At 40.3% G+C, this 17,782-nt stretch overlaps 1 protein-coding gene and 1 pseudogene across 1 annotated transcript in view; one reads left to right on the top strand and one right to left on the bottom strand.

The window, feature by feature from the left end:
- LOC130851902 (la-related protein 1B-like) overlaps window positions 1-16,499 on the bottom strand; it is a 37,615-nt pseudogene extending 21,116 nt beyond the window's left edge.
- A 268-nt stretch (window positions 16,500-16,767) lies between these two features.
- Window positions 16,768-17,782, top strand: part of NAMPT (nicotinamide phosphoribosyltransferase) — a 38,099-nt gene continuing 37,084 nt past the window's right edge. The window contains exons 1-2 of the mRNA XM_057731415.1: window positions 16,768-16,907; window positions 17,528-17,631. Coding sequence (XP_057587398.1) covers window positions 17,575-17,631 — 57 coding nt within the window. The 5' untranslated portion in view covers window positions 16,768-16,907; window positions 17,528-17,574. The remainder of the gene's footprint in view (window positions 16,908-17,527; window positions 17,632-17,782) is intronic.

The following is a 17,782-nucleotide window of genomic DNA, read 5'->3' on the forward strand; positions in this document are numbered from 1 at the left end:
TATTGAGAAGAGTTCCCTCTGCTATACAGTAGATCCTTGTTGGTTATCTATTTTAAATATAGTAGTGTATATATGTCAATCCCAAACTCCCAATTTATCCCTTCCCCCCTCCTTTCCACTTTGGTAACCCTAAGTTTCTTTTCTAAGTCTGTGAGTCTGTTTCTGTTTTGTAAATGAGTTCATTTGTATCTTTTTTTTTTTTTTTTTTAGATTCTGCATATAAGTGATATCATATGATACTTGTCTTTCTCTGTCTGACTTACTTCGCTTGGTATGATAATCTTCAGGTCCATCCATGTTGCTGCAAATGGCATCATTTCATTCTTTTTAATGGCTGAATAATACTCCATTTTATATATTATGTATCATATCTTCTTTATCCATTCATCTATCAGTGGACATTTAGGTTGCTTCCATGTCTGGACTATTGTAAATGAAGCTGCAGTGAATATAGGGGTGCCTGTATCCTTTTGAACCATGGTTTTTCTCCGGATATATGCCCAGATGTGGGATTGCTGGATCATATGATAGCTCTATTTTTAGGGTTTTTTGTTTTGTTTTGTTTTGTTTTTTTTAAGCTCTTTATTTGAATATAATTGCTTTACACTTTTGTACCAGCTTTTGAGGTACACCAAAGTGAATCAGCTGTATTTATACATATATCCCCATATCCCCTCCCTCCCGTGATTTCCCCCCCCCCACCCTCCCTGTCCTGGCCCTCTAAGGCATCACCCATCATTGAGTTGATCTCCTTTTGTTATACAGCAACTTCCCACTAGCTATCTATTTTACAGCTGGTAGTGTATATGTCTATGCTACTCTCTCACTTCGTCCCAGCTTCCCCTTTGCCCCCCAACCCCCACAATGGTCCTCTAGTCCATTCTCTGCATCTGCATCCTTATTCTTGCCCTGTCACTGGGTTCATCAGTACCATTTTTTTTTTTTTTAGATTCCGTATATATGAGTTAGAATACAGTATTTGTTTTTCTCTTTCTAGCTTACTTCAGTCTGTATGACAGACTCTAGATCTATCCACTTCACTACATATAGCTCCAATTCATTCCTTTTTATGGCTGAGTAATATTCCATTGTATATATGTGCCACATCTTCTTTATCCATTCATCTGTTGATGGGCATTTAGGTTGCTTTCATGTCCTGGCTATTGTAAATAGTGCTGCAGTGAACATTATGGTACATGTTTCTTTTTGGATTATGGTTTTCTCTGGGTATATGCCCAGTAGTGGGATTACTGGATCATATGGTAGTTCTATTTTTAGTTTTTTAAGGAACCTCCATACTGTTTTCCATATAGTGGCTGTACCAATTTATATTCCCACCAAAAATGTAAGAGGGTTCCCTCTTCTCCACACCCTCTCCTGCATTTATTGTTTGTAGACTTTGATGATGGCCATTCTGACTAGTGTGAGGTGATATCTCATTGTAGTTTTGATTTGCATTTCTCTAATAATTAGCAATGTTGAACATCTCTTCATGTGCCTCTTGGCCATCTGTATGTCTTCTTTTGGAGAAACGTCTATTTAGATCTTCCACCCATTTTTTGATTAAGTTGTTTGTTTTTATAATATTGAACTGTATGAGCTGTTTGTAGATTTTGGAGATTAATCCCTTGTCAGTCACCTCCTTTGCAAGTATTTTCTCCCATTCTATGGGTTGTCTTTTCATTTTGTTTTTGGTTTCCTTTGCTATGCAAAAGCTTTTGAGTTTAATTAGGTCCCATTTGTTTGTTTTGTTTTTATTTCCATTACTCTAGGAGATGGATCAAAAAAGATATTCCTGTGAGTTATGTAAAAGAGTGTTCTTTCTATGTTTTCCTCTAAGAGTTTTATAGTATCCAGCCTTACATTTAGGTCTTTAATCCATTTTGAGTTTATTTTTGTGTATGGTGTTAAAGAATATTCTAATTTCATTCTTTTACATGTAGCTGTCCAGTTTTTCCAGCACCATTTATTGAAGAGACTGTCTTTCCTCCATTGTACAGTCCTGCCACCTTTGTTATAGGTTAATTGACCATAGGCCTGTGGGTTTATTTCTGGGCTTTCTACCCTGTTCCATTGATCTATATTTCTGTTTTTGTACAGTACCATACTATTTTGATGACTGTAGCTTTGTAATATAGATGTGGACCTTATTTGTGATTCAAGTGGACAAACTGTAAAATGTGATTTATGAGACAGTTGGAAACTTGAGCACTGATTTGATTATATTAAGGAATATATTCAAATAGTCAAGGAATTATTGTTATTCAAAGAATATTCCTTGGAATATTCAGGGAATAATATTCAGGGAATATATTCAAGGAATTATTGTTATGGATGGTTTGTTTGATAAAGATACTGTGGTATGTTTTCATAAAGAGTTTTAATCTCTTACATGAAATCATGTAGTGTTTAGGATTTGCTTTTAAATAATAGTTAAAATTCAAGCATACATCATTTTTTTGCCCCCTGGTTTATTGAACAGCAACAGAACCTTTTACAAATCAAAAGTTCATGACAACCCTTTGTTGTCAAATGATGATTAGCACTTTAGCAATTAAGTATTTTTTAGTTAAGGTATCTATATTGTTTTTTTAGATATAATGCTATTGAACAGTTGAGGAACTACTATATAGTGTAAACATAACTTTTATATGTAGCAGAAAATCAAAATATTCATGTGACTTGCTTTTGTAGTTTTTGCTTTATTGAGGTGATCTGAAACGGAACCCACAGTATTCCTGAGGTTTGCCAGTACTAGATTTAACAAGATTGACCCTCAGCTGACAGTTGTTGAAGTTGGGTGATGGGTATATTGAGTTTCATTATGTCATCCTCTCTACTTTTGTATATGTTTGAATTTCTCAATAATACAAAAGTTATTAAAAGAAGAAACAAACAGTGAAAATGCACCAGGCCAAGTCCTTTCATGGAAGAATTCTAACAAGAAACTATTATGTTGTGTAAATTTTCTAGAACCTGGGAAAAGATACAAAGCTTCTGAACTTTATCTTGGAGACTAGTAATAACTCTAATATTAAAAGCAGACAAGGATATAGTATTTGAAAAGAAAAGGAAACTCTAGGCTAATATTCCTAAACATACCTGTGAAAGTCCCAAGTATAAGAGTAACAAATTGAATATGGCAATATTTTAAAGAATAGTACAGCATGAGCGAGGTAGGGTTTATTCTAGGTAAACAGAGTTGGTTCAATATTGGGAAATCACTCTATGTAATTTATGACACTGAAAGATTAAAGGAGAAAACTATTTTAGAAAAGTCAATGCTCATTCATGTCTGAAAAACAAATTTATAGCAAACCAGAATATAAAAATAAACTTACACTTTTCACCCTAGATACTTCTGAATTCTATAAATGTTCAAGTTAAATTATGTGTTCAATGCTTGTTTAATTTTTTTAAATTTAATTTATGTACAAAAGCTCAACAAGTTATATTATAACTTATGGCATAATTTTCCAGCTCTCCACATTTATATTTCTAGCTGCACAGCCTTTGTCACAAGATCAAACAATACAAACTTATTCTAAATGGGTAAAAATAATTAGAATAAACAAGTATGATCAGTGTACATTTACTTCCTCTTTGATTTTTAACATATCCATATACTAATTGGAATTCAGGACCCATGGCATGTTTATACCCTCCAAAATTATGTAACTCATCACATTTCAGTAGATTCACACACATCATTAATTAATAATTAATTGAATAATTTCATTGAGAAGAACCTTGTGAATTCCTAGTAAATGGGATGGTTCTGACACACAGCTTTAAAGTCATTCTTAAAACTTGAATACTGTTGGCAAATGAAGGACTACACTGGAATATCCAGAATGTGGGAATAAAATAAGGAAAAAGTCATCTTCTAAAAGTGAAAACAGAATGTGATCATGTTACGAATAGCTGAAGAGACAGCATACAGATGTGTTGTTGGTAGGATTGGAAAAGGACCAATCCCTGTGTCAAGAAGACATGGCTCAAATGCCACTAGCATAAAATGAAACTGTTCCTTCTCTCCAACTGCATTGTAGCTTGCCTGGCACGTTGAAATGGTACCTGTGGAATTTTTCACTGTTTTCCAATACTCTCCAAGAGGAGGCTGCTTTTATTCTAGAAGACCAACATGTCTAATCTGGATAAAAATATCTCCAGAATAAAGAAAGCTAATTTCCCAGACATAGACGATTTAATGAAGACATCTTTTGAGAGCATCTAACAGTCTATGTCCTATTCTGTATCTGTTAAGCAAATTATTAATATGTAAACTGGTTTTCAGAGAAAACTTGCTGTACAGATAATAGGATCCCATTGTTAAGTCAGGTTTATTTCACATGGCAATTATTAAATTTTCCCTTGAAGAGACCAATCTATTGTTTGTCCATTTAGTTAGTGTTTCACAATCCTCTATGTGTTGATCAACTTTCAGCAACCTAATGGAACTATTTCTCCACCAGCTCTAGTACTATGGAGATACCCTTAAGCTATTTTTTACATGAAGACTATAGTAGCTTCTCTTTTGCCTCTCTCTTCATTTGCAATAGATATTTATTTTCAAAATAAGAAAATATCAGTAATATATATCCAACTTACTAGTATCTATTTAGTGTTTGGCCATTTTCTAAAAATGCATTTTATTTCTTTGCTTATACCCAATAAATGGACAACACCGAAAGACGAAAATTATATAAGATAAAACTTTCCAAGAATTGGAAAGAAATTATTTCATTGAAAAAAATGATTTGTCTGTTCCCAACAGCTTGATTTGTGTAGACTTGCTCCCAGGGTATCCTGTGACTACAGAAGCACAGGGTCAGAAATCACTCTGGGGACAGGAAACCAGCACCAGGCAGAATGAAGCTGGGGGAACTGAGAGCTACAAAGACTGGTCTGAAACAAATGGCCAGGGCTTTTCAGATATAAAACTGAAGAGTGGATAATGACACAAATTTTTTTCTAATTAGGGAAGTATTGGGGGACCAGTCTATCCATGTAGGCATCAGGACACAGGAAGGAGAAATCCACATAGTAGTCAAAACTCAGTAGGCAAGCAGGTCATCTCTTAATTGTCTAACAGAAATCTCAAGCTTAAACTGCCCAAATCGAACTTGTTAATTTGATCCCCTAAAACTCTTTTTCTGAAGTTGTCCACAACTCATTTAATGGAACCACCAGCAGTTAAAGCCAAAGCCTAAGAATCATCATTGATCCCACTCTTCTCCATACAACCCTTATGAATCTCCTCCTCTCATTTATTTATTTAAATTTATTCGCTGCATTGGGTGTTCATTGCTGCATGCGAGCTTTCTGTAGTTGCAGAGAGCGGGGGCTACTCTTCATTGCAGTGTGCAGGCTTCTTATTGTGGTGGCTTCTCTTGTGGAGCATGGGCTCTAGGTGCACGGGCTTTGGTAGCTGTGGCACATGGGCTCCGTAGTTGTGGCTCGCAGGCTCTAGAGCACAGGCTCAGTAGTTGTGGTACATGGGCTTAGTTGCTCCACGGCATGTGGGATCTTCCTGGACCAGGGCTCAAACCTGTGTCCCCTGCGTTGGCAGGCGGATTCTTAACTGCTGAGCCACCAGGGAAGCCCAGATCTCCTCTCTTGTATATACATCTTATGTCTCTACAAGGCCTGTTAACTCTACTTCCGAATATCTCAGATCTGCCCATTTCTTTCTCTTTCCACTCCTGCCATCTTAGCCCAAGACATTCCCATCTCTCATGTGGACCACAGTGGTCATTTAGCTGGGTTCCTCACTTACTCTTTTATGCCCTACAGTCTATTCTGCACGCAGCAGCTATCCAATGCAAAGTTGATGAGCAGAGTTGAAACAGCCAATTGAGACCATGGGATCAAAGCCTCAGGTCGAGGATGAGAAAGTAAGAAGAGCGTGGCTTCCTGAACCATTCTATCATCTCTACACTGCTTACTCTCAGAGAAAGACGTAAACTTAAATATTATTCTGGCCATTGTGGGGTTTTTGTTTGTTTCTTTTACAGCCAACTAAGTCTAACTACATCCTAATATAGATTTTATGTGAAATGATTTGCTCAAACAAGGGACATGGCTTTAAAAGAAGTAACATCTGTCCAGTGTTTCTCTGCCCTCCATGGAGGCCCCTGTGGACAGAGTACCATCAGTCCACAGTGGGCTGCAGCCTGTGTATCCTGGGCCCTAAGAACAGCAGGTAAGCAGTGGTTCAGAGTGGGATGTTAGCAGAGCAAGGCTAAAGTACAATTTCTGAAGGGGTGTAAAATGTCCTTCAGAAGAAGGGAAAACTAGTTCTTGGGTTTCCCCAAGAAAACTGTTTGCCCCTAGATGGCAGAGATTCTATCTTATAATTCTCTATAAGCCCAACAAGATCTTGAGTATAGTAAGTACTCAGGAAATGTTAATGAAATTGAATAAAAGCCTTTCTAAGATGCAGCCATCCCTTGGAGCCCAGGCTGAGCTTGGCCTCCCTCTTTGTCAGTGAAAAGTAGGAATATTTAACTTGATCAATTACAATTCCTATGTTTAATATTAAACCTCTAGGCAAAAGATATTGCATTCTTTTGTTTATATATCAGCTAGAATAGTACTGCATGGAATGAAGTGCTTAATAAATGCTTTGGAATGGCAGTGATAACTATTGAACAGAAGCTTTTAATTTTTTAAAGTGTAAGTATTAATATATTAAAAAGGATCTAGATGGTCCTTGAAAACTGTTATTGACAATATTGTGTTAGGTTCCGTATAATGATGCGGTGAGCACATAATGTAAGGTTTTAAAGTAATGAGAGTAGTTGAATAAATATATGAGAATAAGTCATTGTTTAGTGATTATCCTCAGAGATATTGATGATCACTGTGGGAAAAAAGTGTGAACATTTTTGCTACCCCACAATTTTTATCAGACCATATAGGGAGCAAACATGGCCTTTTGTTGCCTTCAAGCAGCAAAATCAGGGAGGATGGGGGGAAGGATGGGAAGATGGATGGCAGAAACAGGACTTTAACCTACATATCCTGTTCAGGTTGCTTCTGAGTACCAGGAAGGCCACTAGGAATACTGCTTACATTAAGGTTGCCTCAGGCTAGTGGTAGAAATTATGAAGAGAACTTTAAGAATGATGGAACTATCTGGAATGGTGAGATTGTTACCCCCTAATAAGGAAAGAGACAGAAGAGGCCAAGTCTAGGTACAGATTCCTTCATGTAGACAGAGAATGAATTCACTCTGAGACAGGAGACCCCTGAGGTACCTGGGCTCCTAGCTGGTAGTGATATGAAGATTATTGTCGTCACTCGCGCCACAGTCATTTCTTTTTTTTTTTTTTGATGTTATTGGAGTATAGTTGATTTACAACATTGTGTTAGTTTCAGGTGTACAGCAAAGTGATTCAGCCATACATATACATATATTGATTCTTTTTCAGATTCTTTTCTCATATAGGTTATCACAGAATATTGAGTAGAGTTCCCTGTGCTATATACAGTAGGTCCTTGTTGGTTATCTGTCTTATATATGGTAGTGTGTATATGGTAATCCCAACCTCCTAATTTACCATCCGCCCCTCTTCCCCCTTTGGTAATCATAAGTTTGTTTTCTAAATCTATGAGTCTGTTTTGTAAATTAGTTCATTTGTATTAATTTTTAGATTCTACCTATAAGTGATATCATACGATATTGGGGTTAATCCCAAACTCCTGATTCATCCCTCCCCCACCCCCAAGTTTCTCCTTTGGCAACCATAAGTTTGTTTTCCATACCTGTAAGTCTGTTTCTGTTTTGTAAATAAAGTTCATTTGTATCATTTTTTAAAAATTAGATCCCATATATGAGTGATCATATACTATTTGTCTTTCTCTTTCTGACTTACTTCACTCAGTATGACAATCCCTAGGTCCATCCACGTTGCTGCAAGTAGCATTATTTTGTTCTTCTTATGGCTGAGTGATATTCCATTGTATATATATGCTACATCTTCTTTATTCACTCCTCTGTCCATGAACATTTTGGTTGCTTCCATGTCTCGGCTATTGTAAATAGTGCTGCAATGAACATTGGGGTGTATGTATCTTTTTGAATTAGGATTTTCTTCAGATATATGTCCAGGAGTAGGATTGCTGGATCATATGGTAGTTCCATTTCTAACCCCCTTCTTCTTTGATGTTGGAGCTTTCCTCCTATTCCTGAAACTGAATACGCCAATATTCTCACCTTTGTGTTTTCCCTTGCAGCTAGGGCATGGACATACATCCAACTCCGGCCTGTAGGGCCCAAGGGAAGTCTGTTGGAGGTTTCTGGGAAAGGTTTTCCCATCTAATAAAAGGAGAGAGGTGCACATGAAACAAAACCCTACTTTCTCTTGTTTCTGCATGTTTTTGTGTGAGGTCATAATACTTAGAGCTGTGCAGTCATCTTGTGACATGTGTGACAAAGATACTTCTTTAATAACACTGAAGATAACAGAGGCAGAAAAAAGAAAGAGCCAGGAATCTTGATATTTTTGAATTACTGAACCACTTTAGAAAAACCTACCCCAAGACTTCTTGTTGAAGATGAAATTAAACCCCTATTCCTTAAGCCACCTTTAATAGCAAGTGTCTTACTTCTGCAACCGAAAGTGTCCTATCAGAGAAAAGTGAGGGGAGGTCTTTTTATTAAAATGATAGTACCATCCCAAGACCTTCTAGGTAAGCCCTTGGAAGGTTGTTGCAAGTATCTGAGATGAGAGGACCCTGAAAGCCAGAATTCTTTTCAAAGGTGTATGACAAGCTATAATCACTAGCGGGCCAGGAGCCTTACCCAGCACTATCATCTACAGAAGCACAAAGCCACTGCATGAGCACAACTGCAGGACGTGTGGCTGCAGAAGGATGACAAGCAGGCTAGAGGAGGCTACCATTCATCAGAGCAGAGAGGAGAGAGAATGATCCCCAAATCCAAGAGTGATCAATGCACTGAAATGAATCTCTTCGAAACCTGGGGAAGGGAGGAGCTGGGATCATTTGGAAGGGGAAGAGAAAACTGTAAATACTAAACCATTTTGTTTGTTTCCCAAGTTGTTGATTATCCCACATGGTTGGTGTGACTTGGAGAAACAAAAGGAAATCTAGAACAATGACTTCTTATACGAGTGTCTATTGTATCATAGGTATGGCTGAGCAGAACAAAACATTGAAAAAGCCTTGGCAAGAACCATGGGCTTTAATTAAATCAGATTATTTTAACTAAATAGTATATAGAAACATGCTGCTCAGTTGTCAGGGTAGTGCCCCTGTTCATTCTTACTAAGTCAGGGTGTATTTGAAGAGCAGATCAATTTCTTTATATGCAACTTAGAGCATGAAATTTCTCTGGGGAATTCATCCCATGTGCCCAACTCCAGAATTCTAAATTTTAGAGGAGGCCACAATGAAAAATGGGGACAGGCTCTTTGGGACTGATAGTTGGCCCCAGGATTCACAGCCCTGGACAAAGATGGGATCCAAACTGTTCCCTAGCCTCTGATTAACAGGTGCTGTAGGTGAATGGGAAAGTCACCTGGGAAAGAAAGAGGTAACTAGCCCAGGCTCAGATAAATTTTAGGGTAGATAACAGATGGTTTCTTCCTGTTCTATGGAAGATGGAACTGTGAAATAATAGGTTCAGACTTCCTTTGGAGAAAACACTCTCACCCTGGTGTCACAGGGAAAAACAAGAGGGATAATGGTTAAATGAAGAAAAGAGACTATTTCTGTTTTTACTGGTGTTACTAGCCAACATCTGTGAAACATAACTTTTGTGACTTCCAGCTTATCTGGCCAAAGTGTCAGTACCACACAGACTGAGGGAGGAAAGTAGAGATGGGAGGTGCAGACGTCTTTTTCTGGAAAGGAGATACTGTGATATCTGGAGTAGGAAGTTGGTCTTTTTGGTTTTGTTTGAAGATGGGAGAGATTGAATTATGTTTGTATGCCAGGAAGAAGTCAGCAGAAAGGGGATGTTTGAAGGTTCAGAAGTGAGAAGGGGTGACAACTAACAGGAATAGGACCTAAGGAGATGGCAGGGGGCGGGGGGTGCAGGAGGTGGACCCAGAGCACAAGTGAAGGAGGTTAACCTGGGGCAGAAGGAGGGGCACCTCTTTCCCTGAGCCTGGAGAAAAAAGAAAATGTGTGTGGAGGTTTATCGCTGTCAGGATAAATCTAGTTATGCTGTGGTTACAACCTCCAAAATCATCAGGGTTTACAACAAGAAAAGTTGATTTCTCACTGACACTACACGTCCAGTGCCTGTTGGCTCTGATTCGGTTCTGTGTTGTCCACATTTCAAGATTTAGGCTCTTGGCTCAGCCCCTATCTGGAACCCTGCAGTCTTGGTGGCAGAAAGAAAGGAGAGAATGGCAACCATGCCTGAGTTCTTAAAGCTCCTGCAAGTGAAGTGATGCACATCAGCTCAGTCCACATTTCATAGTTAAAGCAACTCCTGTGGTCATGCCTGAGTTTGATAGGACAAGGGCATAGAAGAGGAACTTTGAATATGGGTGAATGATGCTATAGAGAGGGGCTTTGAACATGGGCAAATGATATAATCTACCATAAGGCCCGTCCTTCTTTCGTTGGTGATAGAAATAGCTCCTTTCAGCCAAGAAATATTTACTAAGCCCCTGCTGTGTGCCTGGCACTACATGTGGCTCTGAGAATAGACTTCTAAATAAGACAGACCTCTGCTCTTATAGCTATTATAGTTTAGGGAGTTCCTACCAATAGCCTTGGTTTTTCTTACATTGGGGACTCTATCATCAGCTAAAAGGGATAGAGTTATTTGGGGGTAAGGAGTTTGAGGCGACAGGTAAACATTTCCCAAAACTGCTGGGCAAAATGGGAAAGAATGCTGAGTGGGAAGAATAAAAGAATTTCCAGGCAGCATTGTATTGTGCTGCTCTGGATGGCAGACTCATGGCTGTGTGATGTTTCCTATTGGTGCTCAGCAGCCTGAATACTCTAGGGCAAAAAAGGTGAGGATCTAGGCCAGCTAGGAAATAAGGGGGCGAGAGATGATGCTGACAGTAGAAGGAGTGGGGCTAGGTCTAGATAAGGAGAAAAGTGAAGTCATACGGGCAAATGATGGGCAACAAAGCTCTAGGAGGAGAGTGAGTGAGTGAACTAGAAAGGCAGGATATACTGACCCGAGAAAGCAAGGCTGCAGTTTAAGGTTTCACAAGTTGGAGCAGTTCTTGGTACAGAAAAAGTCAAGGGTGCGGACATTGGGTGGGGGCTGGTTGATCTTTATCCAGGCCTTGACTGCTTCTCACAAGTTGTTCCTGTACTTAAGGGTCAGATCCATATGCAGTTTTATCTTGATTTTACAATCCAATGCTGAACATACCAGGGATTATGAATTAGCTACCTATATTACTTTATTTCTCCAAACTCCAGATCCCAGTCACTTCATAGCTGCACTGGAAAAGAACAGAGAACGTTTCTCTTTGAAGCCTTTGTGCTTCTTTGTACATTATTATGTACATACCAGGTGCTTGTATATTCCTATGGAACTTAATCATATTGGGATTGATTCCTTTTCCTGCTTCCTACTCAATAGCAAGAAACTCCTTTCGACATTGGGTTTCTATAAATGTTCAGCAACTTCAACAACTATCCTTTCTCCTGTTTTTTAAAAAAAAATTTATTGTAGTATAATTGATTTACAATGTTGTGTTAATTTTAGATGTACAGCAAAGTGAATCAGTTATCTATATACATATATCTACTCTTTTTAAGATTCTTTTCCCACATAGGTCATTACAAAATATTGAGTAGAGTTCCTTGTGTTATACTATAGGTCCTTATTAGTTACCCATTTTATATATAATAGTGCACATATGTTAATCCCAATCTTCCAATTTATCCCTCCCCTCTTTCCCCCTGGTAACCATAAGTTTGTTTTCTACATCTTGACTCTATTTCTGTTTTGTAAATTAATTTATTTGTACCATTTTTTTAGATTCCACATATAAGCAATATCATATGATATTTGTCTTTCTCTGTCTTACTTCACTCAGTATGACAATCTCTAGGTCCATCCATGTTACTGCAAATGACTTTATTTCATTCTTTTTTTATGGCTGAGTAATAGTTCATTGTATATATGCACCACATCTTCTTTATCCATTCCTCTGCCCATGGACATTTAGGTTGCTTCCATGTCTTGGCTATTGTAAATAGTGCTGCAATGAACATTGGTGTGCATGTATCTTTTCAAATTATGGTTTTATCCAGGTTTATGCCCAGGAGTGGGATTGCTGGATCATATGGTAGTTCTATATTTAGTTTTTTAAGTAACCTCCATACTATCATCCATAGTGGTTGTACCAGTTTGCATTCCCACCAACAGTGAAAGAGGGTTCCCATTTCTCCACATCCTCTCCAGCATTTATTGTTTGCAGATTTTTTTGATGATGGCCATTCTAACTGGTGTAAGGTAATACCTCATTGTAGTTTTAATATGCATTTCTCTAATAATTAGGGATGTCGAGCATCTCTTCATGTGCTTTTTGGCCATCTGTATGTCTTCTTTGGAGAAATATCTATTTAGATCTGCCCATTTCTTGATTGGATTGTTTGTTTTTTTAATACTGAGCTTCATGAGCTATTTGTGTATTTTGCAGATTAATTCCTTCTCTGTTACTTCGTTTGCAAATATTTTCTCCCATTCTATGGGTTGTCTTCTCATTTTGTTTTTGGTTTCCTTTGCTGTGCAAAAGCTTTTGAATTTAATTAGGTCCCATTTGCTTATTTTGTTTTTATTTCCACTCTAGGAGACAGATTGAAAAAGATACTGCTGCAATTTATGTCAGAGTGTTCTTCCTATGTTTTCCTCTAAGAGTTATATAGTATCTGGCCTTATGTTTAGGTCTTTAATCCATTTCGAGTTTATTTTTGTGTGTGGTGTTGGAGAGTGTTCTAATCTCGTTCAGTTACATGTAGCTGTCTGGTTTTCCCAGCACCACTTAATGAAAAGACTGTCTTTTCTCCATTGTATATTCTTGCCTCCTTTGTCATAGATTAGTTGACCATAGGTTTATCTTTGGACTTTCTGTCCTGTTCCATTGATCTAATATTTCTGTTTGTGTGCCAGTACCATACTGTTTTGATTACTATAGATTTGTAGTATAGTCTGAAGTTGGGGAGCCTGCTTCCTTCAGCTCAGTTTTTCTTTCTCAAGATTGCTTTGAATGTTTGGGGTCTTTTGTGTTTCCATACAAATTGTAAAAATTTTTGTTCTAACAACTGTCCTTTAAGGAGAGCAAAATGGTGCTCATCTCCAAATCCTGTAAAGTAAAATGGGAACATAGAAATGCAAACATAAGAAAACAGAATGGGGGAGGGGAGATATTTTAAATGATTTCAAGAAAACCAGTCTTTAGCTTTCTTGAGATATAATTTATACACAATAAAATTCACCAATTTTAAGTATAGAATTCAATTAATTCTGACATATGTAAACAGTTGTATAATCACTACCACACATATCATTTCCTTCAACCCAAAAAGTTTCATCATGCCCCTGTTCAGTCATTTGGCCTCCCTTAGCCTCAGCTTTTGACAGTCACTGATCGGCTTTCTTTCACACAAGTTCTGCCTTTCTAAAATTTTATATAAATGAAATCATATAGTATGCAGCCTTTCATGTTTAGCTTCTTCAAGAAAACCAGTCTTCTGTTGAAGATGTGAAAGCAGCTGATAGAGACTTCCCTGGTGGTGCAGTGGTTAAGAATCTGCCTGCCAATGCAGGGGACACAGGTTCGATCCCTGTCACAGAGCAACTAAGCCCATGTGCCACAACTACTGAGCCTACGCTCTAGAGCCCACAAGCCACAACTATTGAGCCCATGTGCCACAACTACTGAAACCCATGTGCCTAGAGCCCATGCTCTGCAACAAGAGAAGCCACTGCAACGAGAAGCCCACGCACCACAATGAAGAGTAGCCCCCGCTCGCTGCAACTAGAGAAAGCACATGTGCAGCAATGAAGACCCAACACAGCCAATAAATAATTTATTTTTTAAAAAAAGAAGAAAGAAAGTAGCTGATAGGTTAGGAAAGACAAGGAGAGTAATAAGGTTCACCAGTCCAAATGTGCATCAACTTTGCCTTCATCCTAAGTAATAATTCCCAAGAAAAAAATTGAGTTTTATGTGCTAGGTATGTTTTTCTGAAAATCATTAAAAACAGATACATAATAATTGAAATTAAAGTGTATATCTAGTACCACTGATATGCACTTCACATTACCATCAGTGATAATCCAATCTCTCTTAGGAAAACACTGTTTGGGAAGATCTCGACAACCTTTTATAGTTCTAACAATCTCATTCTCTCAGTCATTGATTTTGGCCATTAAGTCTTAAAGTGGCCATCAGCAAAATTTATAAGTAATTATGACATCCAAATCCCCACACATAGCATCAGAACATGTACACATTTTCCTTACTTTTTCCAGGCAAATAGTTGCTTGGGAGAGTGTAACACAGTCAGACCACGAGAACACCATAGAAAGTGTACCAGATATAATTTTTTAATGGAAGGTCTATGAACAACCCCTGTGTGTGTTAATTCTTCCTGTATGTGGGTTACATTTACTCTATCACTTCTATACTTTTAGACTAAGATTCAGCAGTTTTCTGTGTATCCCTACGTGATTGCAGAGGACCCAGCAAACTGAGTCATTAAAGAGTGCTTCAGGGGTGGATAGCACTGAAAATCAGATTCATGAAGATCCATGTCTTTCTGTAGATGAGGCCTTTTCCTTACGAAATTAGAACTCTGGGGTGTTCCCAAAGAGCCACGGAAGTTTGAATAAGAAAAAGGTTTAAGTTTAATTGAAAGGTTTCTCTTTTATATTTGTCTTTGTGACAACTGTTGCAGCTTGGTAAGGCTAGAGAACATTAGGAAGGGTGATGGATAGGACCATTGTCAGGAGTTCCAGGTGGGTGAGTCCCATACCTACTTCTCCAGTGTTTTTACTGAGGTGAACTCAGGTCTGATTAGAATATCCGAAGCAACTGTGAAATACAAAAGTGTACCAAAGGCTGTCTGGGAGGGTGTGTGGAAACAGGAGCGGTGCAGGAACACCCACTTTGATCAAATGCATGAGTCGCGGGCCTTTCGTAGCGTAGCACTTGGAGAGAGAGAAACAAGGAGCTGGATGCCCATTCACCCTGCTTGACCGGCTGCTGGGTAGGAATGGCAGATTTATCCAGGCCTTTGAACAAAGTGAGGGGGCCCATCTGAGTCTTTGTTTTCGTCATTATTTGTCATGTTGTGGGGACCTATGAGAAACAGTTTCTCAGATCTTTTATATGCTACTAGCTGTTAAATTGTCTTTCAAGGGAGGCCATTTCAAAATGAAATCTTGACTTTGTATTTGGTGATAATTTCATAGTTCTAAATCCTGATTAATTCAAAATTGGTCCGGCTTAACCATGTAGTTACATATAGAGCGTGCCTAATTCTACCTTAGTCAAATGGTGATTTTCTGTTGGTTACAGGACTTCATTTTCCTCTTGTTCTCTGGAGACTGCTGTGAGGGTTTAAGTTGCTAATATGAGTGCAGGCCTTATGACTTTCTACGTTTAACAAGCAATGTCAATGTAATATTAACATTTTTACTTGCACTGATTTTAAGCCTTTTCACCCTAAAACTGTAAAGTCAACTCAAAGACTGCAAGTTCAAATTTTATTTTGCACTTTTTAAAAAAAAATGCTACCATAAACAAAGCCCACTTTGTAATCAGAATCCTATTTTTTTCCTGCATAAGGCGCATATAACAATGGTCAGTTATGCATACATGGATTCCAGGAAGATAAGCAAAATGCATTTGTCATGTAAGTAAAGTAGGTTATAGAAATTTTAAATGAATGAAGGAAAAAAAGCTCCAAATTGAGAGGAGCAAAAAAGATAATTTTTCTTCTTTGAATTGTACTACTTAAACTACAATAATATAACAGAATCTCCCCAAAGAAAAAAAAGCCTCGTTTGTTTCAAACTTTGTTGTTGAAAATAATTCTAAGCGCATTAGTATTATTCACTACTTGGTGAGTCCCTAGGGCTATCGCACCACTTCTGTGATTGCCTGTACTGAATCTACCTAGAGACGAAGGCAACTGTCAGGAACCTGTACTGTGGTCTGGACTGAAGTTGCTTTAGTTGAAGAGGTCTCAGTTTTGGGGCAATGAATCTCTCAATTCACAGCCTCCGCCCTCACCCCCCATAAATAAGACTTCCACTAACTTGAATGACAGTCTGTAAAGTTCCTGTACCAGTTTTCATTAAATCGTTTTTCCCCAGCTACCGGTATTTTGTAAAACCTAAGTCTTAAAACAAACAAAAAAACCAAACCAACAACTATTGATCATGGGGACAAAGGGAATTTTATTTTTACGCAAAAATGCAACCACGTACGAGAATTGCGCAAACGGATGGCCCGCATTTGGCTGAAGTCATCCGACGTCATTTCACTCGCTGTTTCCAGGTTGCCAACCCGCTTCCCAAGATCGAGCGATTACAACGATGACGAAAGTCAGTCTCGCACCCTGTGAAAGACTTGGCCTGTTGCCACTTACTTCTCGGCACGCTAGCTGCAACTAGCTCTTGTCCTCTGATTACCTGTGAGGACTGAATCCAACCCCCGACTTCGGGCACAGGCTATTTTCTCGGGGAAAATCAGAACACCCTCAGAGGATCAAAGAGCTCAGCCACAGAGCCGGAGGAAAGCGGAGTCGACGCGTCAGATGAAACCGGCCCCTCGGACCTTAGACCTCACCGCAGCTCTTCAGATTTTAAAGAGAGGGTTAGGAGGACCAGGAGGGACACAAGGGATGGAAGCAAAAGACTCGATCCTTAATCCGAGCCAGAGACAAAGGTGAGTAACTGCGTGAAGTGGACGGGGGGACGGGCAGATGGAGGCTCCTCGGCCCCCAGCCTGGTGGCGTGACTTCGGGAGGACTCAGAAAAAGGGCCAGGACTGGGCGGAATAGCAAGGTGCCAGCGGGTCGGGCGAACAGGCTCATCGCAGGAGTGGCGAGGCTGGGCACGCCTCCTCCCGGCCCCACCCCGCTGCGCCACGCCGGGAAACGAAAGCCAAGCGGCGCCCGGGTCACAGGCCGGGGCGGCCCCGCAGCCGCCCGCTTCCCCGCAGCCGCCCGCTTCCCCGCAGCCGCCCGCTTCCCAGCGTGGGTGTCTCCGAGAAGAGCGCGTGCCTCACGTCCGCCCCGCCCCGCCCCCTGCGCGCTGCGCAGGCGCGGCCGCGCCCCGCCCCTCGCGTCCCTGCCGGGGCGATGGGGTGGGGGCGAGGAGGCCGCTGGAGTCCCTAGACTGCGAGCGCGCGCGCCGCCTCCGCCGCCGCGTCATGGTTCCCGGGCCCGCCCTCCTCTGGCCCCTCCTCCCCGCTCCGTTTCCCCCGCCTCTCACCCCTCCCCCTCCGGCCGAGCGGTGACTTAAGCAACGGAGAGCGGTGAAGCCCATTTTTCTCCTCCCCCGCAGCCGCGCCGGGCAGCCCGCGGCGCGCGGCCCCCACAATCCGGCCCGAGATGAACGCTGCGGCAGAAGCCGAGTTCAACATCCTCCTGGCCACCGACTCGTACAAGGTAGAGGCTCGGGGTGGGGGCAGGTGACGGAGGAAGAGAGGGCGCGTCGGGGACGAGCGTGGGGCTGCGGGACGGGAGCGGCCGGGCGGGGGTCGTGGCGCGAGGCTGTCCCGAGGGAAGGCGCGGCAGCGGCGGGATGGGGCAGGTGAGG

This window comes from Hippopotamus amphibius, chromosome 4 (genome assembly GCF_030028045.1).
Source record: "Hippopotamus amphibius kiboko isolate mHipAmp2 chromosome 4, mHipAmp2.hap2, whole genome shotgun sequence".
In the NCBI taxonomy this organism is placed as follows: Eukaryota; Metazoa; Chordata; class Mammalia; order Artiodactyla; family Hippopotamidae; genus Hippopotamus; species Hippopotamus amphibius.